At 38.6% G+C, this 13,048-nt stretch overlaps 1 protein-coding gene and 1 long non-coding RNA gene across 3 annotated transcripts in view; both read left to right on the plus strand.

Moving 5' to 3' along the window:
• Positions 1 to 5,947: 5,947 nt before the first annotated feature.
• LOC135750100 (cholesterol 24-hydroxylase-like) overlaps positions 5,948 to 13,048 on the plus strand; it is a 57,674-nt gene continuing 50,573 nt past the window's right edge. Inside the window, exons 1-2 of the mRNA XM_073811458.1 lie at positions 5,948 to 6,179; positions 6,298 to 6,375. Of these exons, the coding sequence (XP_073667559.1) occupies positions 6,031 to 6,179; positions 6,298 to 6,375 (227 nt within the window). The 5' untranslated portion in view covers positions 5,948 to 6,030. The remainder of the gene's footprint in view (positions 6,180 to 6,297; positions 6,376 to 13,048) is intronic.
• LOC141279898 (uncharacterized) lies at positions 11,355 to 12,478 on the plus strand. Of its 2 annotated transcripts, XR_012334747.1 has the most exons (4): positions 11,357 to 11,820; positions 11,920 to 12,052; positions 12,135 to 12,238; positions 12,349 to 12,478. It is a non-coding gene; the product is annotated as an uncharacterized lncRNA (long non-coding RNA). The 2 variants fall into 2 exon arrangements; XR_012334746.1 differs by having other exon boundaries at positions 11,355 to 11,820; positions 11,920 to 12,238.

Raw genomic sequence — 13,048 nt, forward strand, 5'->3', positions numbered from 1 at the left:
ATCTTCTGACTGTTTTTTTTATTTGTGTGTTTCCCATTTAAGAACTTTATAATAATATGTTTAATTTCTATGGCGCTTTTCCCATGCTCAGGGACGCTTTACAAAGACAGTTATAGTACAGCAAACATTATACATGAAAAAGAACGAAGAAATATATATTTGAATAGTTGTACATTTGCTACAGTTCAAAACATCAACGATTGCAGTTTCACATCGCAAGAGTTCAGATAATTATATACACACAGAAAGCTGAAGAATAATGTTACATACATTATGACTGATAGGACTGAGCAAAGAGATTTTTAGATCAGACTTGAATTTCTGAAGTAAAGTTATTGTTCTAAGAGCCAGGGGCAGTGAATTCCATAGCTTGGGGTCAATAACAGAGAAAGACCTGCCACCCATAGATGATAGTCAGTGGGCCTCCAAGAATAACGTTAAGAACCATGGGTTTAGTGGATGTAAGCATTCTTGCAGCAGAGTTTTGAATATATTGCAAGCAGGAGATAGACTGCGCTGTTAAACCATAAAATAGTGAGTTACAATAAGTCAGAGTGTGATTTTTCTGGGGTTGGAACTGAACTCGGTCTCCATGCGAGCGCATCTTTCTCAGGAGCGCGTCCGCGCTTTAATGAATTGTGTGTCACAGTTCAGAGAGGGGGAGAGAGTGCAGTATCGTTCATGCCTCAGATTACAGGGTCTTATGGCCTCAGCGATTCAGGTTTTGCCCCTGGGTCTCCTGAGAATGAGACCATTCATGAAATGGGTTTTGTCACTACATTTCAGCCGGTTACGCGATCTCTGTCGCGGTGTCACAGTGACGCGCACCTGTTCGGCAGCTCTGCGCTGCTGGAGGAACGCAGACTTTTACGCACAGGGGACACCCTTGGGAACGGTCATGCTGCGAAAAGTTGTGACGACAGATGCGTCCCTAACGGGGTGGGGTGCAACCCAGGAGGGCAGAACGGTGAACGGGCTGTGGCCGGGCGGTCTCCGTTCAGTGCACATAAATTATTTGGAGCTCCTTACCATATGGAAAGCTCTGAATCATTTTCTGCCGCGTCTGCAGGGGCATCACGTGCTCGTTCGCTGCGACAATACTCATCGAAACTCCACAATCTAGCTCACAAGCTGTTAGTGTGGAGCAAGGGGGTTTTTCTGTCGTTACGCGCGACTCATGTTCCGGGCATTCTGAACAGGGGCGCGGATCTTCTGTCAAGGGGAAACCCTCTTTACGGGGACTGGCGTCTCCACCCGCAAGTGGTGTGTGCGATATGGAGGCGATTCGGACAGGCAACCGTAGATCTGTTCGCCTCGCGCGAAAATGCCCATTGTCCTATGTTCTTCTCGCTAAAGGACTCGGACGCACCCCTTGGGGTGGATGCACTGGCCCACCCATGGCCCGAAGTGTTGCTGTACGCTTTCCCCCCTCTGTGCCTTATAATTCCCACACTGTCCAGAGTGAGAGAGAGAGGCTTGTCTCTCCTTCTGGTGGCACCCAGATGACCCAAATCTCAGTGGTTGGCAGAAATAATTCCTCTGCTATATGCCCGGCCGTGGCCCCTCCCCCTCCGCACAGACCTGTTGTCTCAAGCGAACGGGGAAATTTATCACCCACACCCGGACAGGGTGGCTCTCTGGGTTTGGCCCGTGAGAGGACAAACTTAAACGCGCTGGGATTACACCCGCGCGTAATTGCTGCTATTCAAAATGCCAGAGCCGTTTCTACACGGTCCTTATATGGTTGTAAGTGGCATGTTTGAATGGTGGTGTAATGAGAACGATCTCATATCATATCAGTGCTCAGTCCCTGAGATTTTGCGTTTCTTACAAAACCTTATGGATAAAGGCAGGTCTTTTTCCACAATTAAGGTTTACTTGGCAGCTATTTCTGCTTGTCACGTAGGGTTACAGATAGGTGACCGTTCGTTATTTATACTGGCTGTCATACCTCACTGCGAGTGTGTTGGGCAATCGGGGAGCTGTCCATGTCTCTCCCATAGGTGGATCTCGAACACGAGATGATGAAAGAGAACAATAGGTTACTTTCCTAACCCCGGTTCTCTGAAACATCGAGTGGAGAGATCCACCAGCTTTGCCCCGCTTGCCGCACGAGAAGCTAATACACTTACTGAGGAGGAGCAGCGCGCATTGGCCTTATATGCCAGCAGGTAAGAGGGTGTGGTCTTACCTGGCATTGGCTGCGCGCTTCTGTCTGTCTAGCCAGACTTGGTGCAATTGGATGCTTCTGTAGAGGTCAGGTACGGATGCCCTTCCCATAGGTGGATCTCTCCACTCGATGTTTCAGAGAACCGGGGTTACGAAAGTAACCTATTGTTTTACTATAGGATATTTCAACATTATTAATGCACTTCAAAGGACTGATTGATGCGAAATCAAAAGTGATAAGCTTGGGGTCAGAGATGGGAGTAACGAGACCATTAATTGAGAGTTTGTTTAAACCTGATGTACAAATTAAATCGAGTATATTACCATGTTTTTGGGTTGAAAAGGTGACATTCTGATGAAGATCAAAGCAGTCCAAAACAGAATTAAGCTGAGTGCTATTGGTGCAGGTAACGTCAACATGTATATTAAAGTCACCAAGTAAGATGACTTCAGAGGATGGAGTTCAAGTTGAGGTTAGTAATTCGCTGAGTTCAGAGAAAAGGTCATTATGCTGCTTGGGTGGCCTATAGATTAGGATGATTATGAGGGGGCATTTTGAGACCACCTTTAGAACCATATATTCAAAAGACGTTGTACTGTGAAAGTCTAACTGGGAGAGTGACATATAGTTTCTATAGACGACCGCAAGGCCACCTCCTTTCCCAGAAAGACGCGGTTTAGACAGGTACTGATATGGTGTAAGCAGATTTAGATGCAGAAAGTCGTTCGGTGTTTGCCAAGTCTCGGTAAGAAATAACATATCCAAATTGTAGTCAGTAGTTGGTTCATTCAAATAGGTAGACTAAGGGGCTGACGTCGAGGGGCCAGTTGTTGGCTTCTTGCGACGTGGCAAGATCTGTGTGATTTTCTGTTCTCAGCGGCCGAGAACTGCTGGGCAAATTTCATAACTTTCTCACCGAACAGGCCTGGGACACCGGAGCATCTAGGAGTTGCATTTTTTCCTGCTTCCGCATGTCGGGCAGGAACAGCCATATATGGCCCCGAAGAAAAAATCTTGATGAGTGGTGCAAGCCATCTCTTTTCATATACCTAGATATTCGAGGTGAAGCTTAGCAAATTCCACTCACCTATTGCAAAGGCCTTTTCTACAAAAGATCAGAGGTGACTGGGGTACCCAGGAGCGAACCCCTAGTGTCACTACATTGACATTTAGTGGCTGACAGAAAGAGGACACTAATATAACATATTGTTTATTATCTTTATTTAATATATTATGCAGTAACGTATTATCTTCATCCAAAATTAAGACAATGAGTGTGTTTTTGCTTTATACATTTGAGAGCAGTCAGGTTGAGGCAAGGCGGATGAGTGCAGACATGGGTAGATGAACACAGATATTTATTAAATAAACAAGAAACAAAAACCAACGAGGGGGCAAACAACATCAACAAGAAAATTAAACACTAACAGGACTAGACTAGACTATAAGACACTAAACACTAACAGGACTAAACTCGACTTATCTAGACAAGATCTTCACAGAACAAAACAGGAACTCTACAAGGCAGGGATAAGCAAAATGATAGTAGGCAGAACAAAGGGCACAAAGATTTTAAATAGGGAGAACTTATGAGGGGAAGGCGAGCAAGGGAGCGGGGTAAAAGTGACAATTCAAGGGGGAAACATGTGGTCCAATACAAACAATACTGAGACCACAAAACATTGTACTGTTCGAACCCTGCCATACTGAACTAGATATAAATACTAAACAAGACTCTGGCAGGATCCTGCAATAGCATTATTTTCAGTTGAATGATTTTGTTTGATAAAAGACAATTTGTACTTGTTTTGCTGGTCCTTTTAAATGGGGTATATTGTTTATTGTAAATTGGGTTTATTGAATTTCATGATTTTAAACCTTTAAATATTTATATTTTAAAGGTTTTAAATCATGAAATTTTAGACTATACAACATTAAAAGTAGTACTGTTTTTATGCTTATAATAAGAGTACCACACTCTTTTGTCCAAACCAGTTCTTAACAATGACATTTCACAATTCCAAGAATGCAAAGAACAGACTTGCTGGACCGGTCTTGCCAAGCAACCTTGGAAAAAAAGAACTCTGAAGGACTGGAGATCTCACCTTTGTGAGAATTTTCTGCGATCTTCTTGTTGTTTATATTCTTAGCAATTCAACATTGCAACATTCATATAATGCCAAACATTATTTATTATTATTATAATGGTAATCCATTAGCAGTGTTGGGGCTAGTTACTCAAAAAAATAATATATTACGTATTACATATTACTCTCAAAAATAGTAATGCCTTACTTTACTTTATTACTCCCTGGAGAAAGTAACTAGTTATATTACTAGTTATTATTACTAGTTACATTTTTATTTGGGCAAGCCACGGCCAAGAAAATGCTGGCTTCCGCTACTGGACGTGGGGCACAGCGTTTGGAGAAACATTAAAGAGTGTGCACTTCACCGTCAAGTTATTTTCCTTCCGTTGAACATAATAAAATATGACTGAATCTCCACCTGTCGAAACTAGCTTTCTGTTGCTGGGAACATTCCTCTGAAAAAGAGCTTGCCGTTGTTGACGCTTCCATTTACCCGATCTGTCTTTGACTGTGCCGCTGCCGCTCTGTGCTGCTGGCTGCCGGGTGTCGACCAATCAGTGATGGTTAATGATACCTCGTGCCAAACTTAGACCAATCACTGTTCCATTCACGCCCTCCTCCCTTCCCTTTTGTTCTCTGTGTTTTGTGCCTTGTGTGATGAAGGTGCTACTGGCGAATGTAACTTAAGTAACTAGCTCGGGAAAACTGTAATAATATTACCATTTTCAGACGGGTAATGCCTTACACTACTAGTTACTGAAAAAAGTAATATTATTACAGTAACTAGTTACTTTGTAACTAGTTACACCCAACACTGTCCATTAGCATCATAACCGTTATTTACATTATTATTATTAACATAGTTTTATTGCATTTTACTGTTACATTTTGTTATTTTAAATTAATAAAAAAGTTGGTGGTAGCCTATGTTGCAAAAAATTTTGTGCCTTGCCATAACACATTTGAATGTACGCAATTCTACGTGTTGTAATTCTCAGATAGTTTTACATACATTCTAAATCAGAAACATCATGTAGACATCTTATAGCAGCCTATGTCCATAAGACATCTTTCAGGAAACGTCTCAGAGATGATTTAGCAAATACTCAAAAAATTACAAGTTGCAGAGGAAAACTCATATCACAGACGTCTCCGAGAGATTAAAACTCCTTTATTTAAAATGTTTACAAGCAAATGTTTACTTTTCTCACTTTTCTTACCGTGTTATGATGAACTATAATAACAAATAACAGACATGAATAGACTTAGACTTCAGACTTTGTAAATAAAGTCTTTATAAAAAATTATTTAGACTTTAGACACAAATAATAAATTCCTGAGAGTATAAAGATCCCCCGTTAGATATACCCAAAATAAATTATGTCTGACCATCATATTAGAGCCAGCATATTTCAGATTAGGCTACAGGTCTGTCTCACACCTGGAGCTCACCACCACCCGCTGATCGCGTGAACGCATGCATAGGAAATTGTCTGAGCATAATTTCAAATAGGCACTACCTTTACTAACTGACCTTAGGTAACTTTCACATTCTCGTCTAAACACCTCTTCAACTGCATTTTGTGACACATAAACAGTAATATTTCGAATATTACGCGGCCTTTCTGCTAGACATCCGGGTACGTGAACTTCGGAGCTGCAGCCACAAGGTCGCAAGTACAGACAAGAACTCATACTGAGAAACTGATAAAGTAAAGTGTTCTGTAGGAGACAGAGGAGACTTAAGCGCACCGGACTTTTAACGAGATCATGACGCTTCTTCATGAGATCACAGGATGGCTCACATCTCTTATGTTTTACGTGCTTTGTGTTGCTTTAATTGCATTTGTTGCTTATTGTCTGTATGTTAGACATGTTCATCAGAAATATGATCATATACCTGGACCTCCAAGGGATAAGTAAGTTTAAGCGTTATGAATATTCACAATTGCAATGTGCATTATATAAAATATATAGTAAATACTTTGTTTTGTGTTATCAAAATTAAGATAAACCTGACCACTACATTATTTATAGCTTTTTACTGGGACATATGCCATCTTTTGTCAAAGCAACTTCATCGAACAACATCATGCACGGTGTTTTCCTGAACTGGTAAGATTAATGCTTTTTACTTTTGCTTTATTTAAAATGCGCATTTATGGGCTATTTAAACTGGAACCTCGAAACACGTTTGTGTAATGCATGTTGTACAATGTTTAGGTTATTTTTCGGTCTTTGTTTGGTTGTTATTTTATGCTAGGATTTGACAGTTTGATCTTGTATTATTTTGAGGGAGCAGTAGCAGTTAGTTCTTTTGATTTGACTGGTTAAAAGTTTTGTGGTGGTTTGCGAATTGAAAGGGAAACTATGAGGGGCCGTGTGGCTAAAAAAACATACTTCACTTATGAATACATATGTAAAAGCATGCATACACATATATAAACACTCGCATATACATGCATACTGTTGGATGTTTAAGCAAATACCTATGAATACATGTGCATACTAATGTAAAATTCATACCAACACATCTTAAGTTAGTAATGCATACATATACACTTGTGAATAACTTGCATATACATGTAAACTTAATGCACGCATACACCTATAAAAACTGAAATATACATATAAACTTAATACACGCATACACATATAAACACTCGCACATACATATAAACTCTGTCCATGCATATACACCCATTAAACACTTGCATATATATGTAAACTTGATGCACGCATACACATAAAAATACTCGCACATACATATAAAAAACTTGCACATACATATAAACTTGATGCATGCATACACATAAAAACACTCGCACATACATATAAACTTGATGCACGCATACATATAAAAACACTCGAACATACATATAAACTTGATGCACGCATACACCTATTAAACACTTGCATATACATACAAACTTTCAGTATAAAAGGAAGTCATTTCAGTATAAAAGGAAGTCATTTCAGTATAAAAGGAAGTCATTTCAGTGTAAAAGGAAGTCATTTCAGTGTAAAAGGAAGTCATTTCAGTGTAAAAGGAAGTCATTTCAGAATAAAAGTCTCGATGGAGGGGAGGAGCCAAGGTGACCGCAGCTACCATGAAGCAAGCGGGTGCACCGCTATATTTGATGTAACTTGCAGTAATAAACAAAAACCCGAGCCTTATTTGACAGCAGCACTAATTTAACTATTTGATCGGATGCATTTGATATACAGACCGTGACCGGAATGCACTCACAAATCGCGCTGTTATTAGAAATCTTTAACTGTTTCCAGACTGAGCATGGACACAAACAAGCAGAAGACGTTTATAAAAGCAGCTGCCTATCAGCGTGTACGGAATCGAATCAAAACTTGACTTTTAGACCCGCAGTCTGCCTGTGCCATTCCACCATAACCCGGACTGCAAATTAAATGTTAATATTATTCTACCCGTTACAATAAATATTAACAGCTCACTTGCTGGATACCCGTATCCACCCGCCCGCCCGCGTGTAGGACTCTGACATGGAGTGTGCCTAAATAAAAAAATCCCTGCCACCCATCTAGCTGACTCTTGTAATATATTTTTGTGAATTTAGAAGGACCTCGATCATAGTCTATCACATTCCGTCCTGTAGATTCATTTGGAATGTGTCTGCCGCACAGCTCCAGTCAGGACAGATCAGCCACCAGCGAGATTAAAAGGTGGGCTTTGTTTAATAAAAAAAAAATGTAATGCATTTCTTTATATTACAATAAATATGATGAACAAGTCACCCATTTATCAAGTATCGATTAATTATTTTTACTTAATCGCTTTTGCCTTTTACAAAAAGTAGAATAGGCACGCATATTCTAAATGTAACCAAAATAATGGCTGTGGCGTTGAAGGATCTTTCCTGTTTTAGTGAAAAAGAAATAAGTTCTATTGCTGTTATTATGTAGCAAATATTGGTGATTTTTTGATAACAAATATGACAGTTTTAAACAAACTAAGTAGCCTATTTATTTATTTATTTATTGGCAAATACAGAACAACGAGGAACAAGTAGAAAAAAAAGGTAGGCGACACGCCTTTCTACCTTGCGACAAAAAGATTAATCATAGCCAACTTAGGCTAAATGTAATTTTAAAATTTCGTTAATTGAAAATTTTTTCAAACCGAAAGCCCATTGTTTATGCTTGTCAACTTTATGCTGACTCGGTCACAAAATTTCGTCACGCAGTATTTGATATACAGTATTTGTTATATATTATTATTTTATATACAGTATACTAGCCTAAACAATTATGATTTTTGCCATAATCGTGCAGCCCTAGGTATTTTAATATTATTTAAGTAAACTTTTTCAAAAATACTAAAAGGGAACAAATGTGTTTTCTAGGGGTGACCCCGAATAGTCGAAGATTCGATGCATCGATAGGAGAAGCCTGATTCGACTACCAATCTCATAGTCGAATCGTCGCAGATGTGTTGAGGATCATTCAATTTTGGCCGTATATGGGTGCACACATTATCTGATTTCACATATAACAGCTTTCTCACAATATATTAATATTCTGCATATTATGATAATGCTCCAAATAATATGTGAAGTAGCAGCTTTCAATAAATATTTTTAAAATGCGTTAATAAATCCAACAACCCCTGTGACCGGGCTTCACGTCCATAAGAGGTCTCTATGTTAATAAAGCCTTGCCTCTTTGTTTCGACATTTAAAAGCCAAAGCTGGCAAATTAAACTATGACTTTCGTTCTTTTAATAATTTCTATATTTTATTTTATTTATAAATCACTTTGGGTTATCTAATATAAAGAGCACCTATTATGGGATACACGTTTTTAAACATCCTTTTGTGTGTAAGTGTGCATTAGTACATGCTAACGATATTCAAAAAGTACGTACCTCAAAGAAAACGATGAAGCGAGTTATCGTCTCTAACGTTCGAGGACTACAAAAAACACTCGGATTGTAGGCAACAGTTTACTTCCTGGGATTAGTGACGTAGATAAGACCAACATTATCATAGTTCAGCCCTCTCTGCTTTGCTTGGGTACGCCCTCAAAGACAGGGGGTGGGGAGCGCCGAGTCAGAAGAGAGCTAAAATGGCGGAGGTTGTGAGTCCCTGCTTTGACTCTGTTTGCAAACTCTTGTTTCATTGTTTAAGCGATTAAATCTCTCGAGTAGACGCTGTCTCTTTAGATGCGAGGGAAAAATAGCACTTTATGGACTTCCACAGAGGACATCGTGTTTAATACGGTTCCGGAAAAATCCAGTCAGAAGTTGTTCACGGAGTTTTCACAATAACTGCTTCTCATGAACCGAAACTGGATTTGCGCGACGTCTCCTCTTGAAAGTTGGATTACTGTGCACTTCTGGATCACAGACTGTAAGTATTCACGTTTATTATTTGCCTTTTACTGTACGTTACGTAACCGGTAACCGGAGATTAACATAATGTGCGTGTAGAGCTAAGCTTGTAAGCTAATTGTCTTGTGTTGTAATACTGTATTTCATAAACAACGTACCATATTTACACACGTGCAGGGTTCTAAATTAACACCCGCCAACCCGCCAAATGCGGGTTAAAATTCATTTTGGCGGGTGTTAATAAAAACTTACTAGCCAGTTTGGCCGGTGATGCATGAGGCATTGCATGCAAGATACATAAAGCTTCGTTCTCGGTCATTTATCCCTCTGGCAGGACATTTCCCATGAACACTGTGCCGTAATTCGTGATGATGTTTATACGCCAATTGGCTGCGCAGTTTGCAGCGAAACCAGCGCGAGAAACCATGGAGAACGAACGGGCAGAGCAGGGAGGATAGACTAAAAGACAGCGGTGTCGCCACACCCCTTTACTGGGGCAGGTGATCCAGTGTAAATCTTTTGTGCCCATGTGTAAATCTCAAGTTTAAATTTTAGCAGTTAACTAGTGTATTCCTTAACAAAGAAAATAGCGGCAAAAACAGATCTATATGCAATGTAGTTAACCAATTTACGCTTGTAAAGCGACGAAGCAGTCGCACGGACGTGTGCATGCATGTATCCATGTCCACGCGCGTCTTTGCGTTCCTCCGCGCGCGCAACTGCATCCAAAAGGGGACGCCACGCGAATGAGTAATTATGAAAACATGACGAGAAGTAAGTTTCTAAATCATAATGCTAATCTTATTTTTACTCGATCATTATTGGCTTCTGTAGATGGACATCAGAAATGTTTTTTTGCAAAGCAGGGAAAGGGAAGCAGAAAGGAAAGATGATGAGATTAAGGGAGGTAAGACAAACTACATCCTCACTCTGTCAGGTCTCAAACATTAGAGGAAAAATCTCAGGAAAACCTTTTGTCAAGTCTATAGGATTGCATTGTTGCTGAGAAAATCCACAGATGTATGGGTTATACTGTTCTGTATTTGCAGATATGAAATTAATATTTAGTTTACTAATATTTAACTCTAGGACACTAACTTGCATAACAGTTAGCAGTAACTGTGATTTAGATTATTTAGTATAGCAGTCATAAAATGACTGGTTTCTTAAAATATTCTTGTAAAAATAAGTTATTAATCATTGCTATCATTGTATAATGTAGAAAATATTTCTCTGCTGTCATTATTACCAAACATTTTCTGCCATGTATGCCTCCAAACATGTTAATAATGTTAGGTGTGATGAAAATTATACTTAAATATTATTAAATACATATAAATCTTTCACAGTAACTGTTGCACTGTAGAATAGTGGGTTAAGCAAAGGACATTGTATACTTGCACACAGCAGGCTTTCAAAAAAGTCAGCAAAAAATGGGGGGCATGTGCCCCAGTAAAGCTTTATGTCTATCGACAGAGAAATGAAGAAATCTTATGTTTCATCACAAAAATGTTGTCATGTTTTGTCAGGATTGTCTCATGCACGCGAAAGAAAAAAAACAAATCATTGTTGCATTCAGTGGCACTCATAATTTCTCTTATTTTCACCGGAAAAAATTTGGCTAGTGGAAATGCTGATTGGCTGGTAACTTTAGAAAGTTACCAGCCACTTTGGCTGGTGGTCAAAAAAGTTAATTTAGAACCCTGCACACGTGTATGTTGAATTATGCAGACTATCGTTTTTTTTTATCGATGTTGGTTTAGACATGTTTACAAACTTGCTAAGTTGCTAAGCTAAATACAAATACAAATGCCAGCTAAACTGTTACCAGTAAAATTTGTTCTCATGATCAAACTCAAGAAACTCTAAGTACAGATGATTTGTTTAAAGTTATATGGATTTTACTGTTGTATTTACTTGAAGCTTTCTTAGATTTTGAAACGAAGTAAACACATAATGTGTGTTGCTAATGTTGGGCCATGTAATATGTAATACATTTACGTTTTAATGAATAGTCTAACGATTTATAGTCGTTGTACTCTATTGTTATAATATGTCTTTTTGACTGAATACATGTTTGTTTTATTTGTCTATATCCTAGATTCGCAGCTGGACACATCCTTCTACACTGTATGCAAACATGCAACATCATTACACACAGTACAAGGAGTCAGACTGGCATATGAGGAGCAAAGGTGTGTAACACACATGATGTATTTAGCTAGTGAAACCACTACCAGTCTTAGATGTATAACTGATGATGACAAAGTTTTTTTTCTCTGCATAATCATAAGAACCCAGACAGTAGCATCGTTTCACAATGTTTCCATCACCATCATCAGTGGATGCCTTTGCTGTCCGTAGCCTGAGAGTTCAGATTTGCAGCAAAATTTTTTTGATTTTCTCATTTATTGGAATGCTGTGCAGGTATTTAAGTATTTTAGTAACTTTGTTAAATAAAGTAGTATTTACTTTTACAATAAATTAATTGCTTGTTTATATTTTACAGGTATTTGTACCTTGCAGCCATCCATTACAATGTCACCAAGCCGTAACAAAAGCAGGAGAGGGAAAGTACAAGGCTATGTTCCCAAAACACACAAGTGACATACCGTAAGCAGTAATGTTTTATTTCAAATACATTCATAATTAAAAACTTAATGTATGAAGCAGGGAAATAAATTATCAAAACAAAAGATTTATTGACTGCAATATTTCTACAGTTATGTGGAGGATGTGATCAGGCTTGTGTTTGATGAGGTATTTGAAGATAAGCTGAAGGAAACCCCGATTCCAATGGACCTGGCATCACAGTTTGAGAGACCTTCAAAGGAGGACGTGATTGCATGCCATCTTCAGTGCAGGGGTCGTCGAAAGCCAAAATTGTGACCGATCTGATCAGGAAGCTCCAAGCGTATCTGGAGAACAACACACGACATGATGATAACCTTATAGTGTCGTCTTAAATAGCACCAGCTGACAAAGCTTTGATATGCCATTTATCTGAATAGATAGCTGTAAGAAATGAATTGAACAATTTTTGAAACAAGAGCACAATATGGTTACTAAAGTATGTTTATTTGTATATTGTTTAACATTTAAATATATATTTGTAATAAATAAAAAAAACTTTTGACTGACTATTATATTTTCTTTAAAGTTACATCTTTTGTTCTTTTGGGTACTTTGTTACTATAATGATACTTTAGTGTTATTGGTTTAAAAATGTAATAAAACTTACTCTAGTCCTGCACCTCAAAGGCTTATAGTCGGTACAATAAATGTTCTGTGTGTAGGGATTTAGACAATTTGTGCAAAACCTGGATGATGAATCACGCAGGTAAGAGGCCCTGGAACATGTTGCATTCTCCTTAAAACCTAATAAGTAAAAACATAGCACTTATAAGTAAGCAGTCTTTCATA

The sequence above is a fragment of the Paramisgurnus dabryanus genome, chromosome 12 (genome assembly GCF_030506205.2).
Source record: "Paramisgurnus dabryanus chromosome 12, PD_genome_1.1, whole genome shotgun sequence".
Lineage (NCBI taxonomy): Eukaryota > Metazoa > Chordata > Actinopteri > Cypriniformes > Cobitidae > Paramisgurnus > Paramisgurnus dabryanus.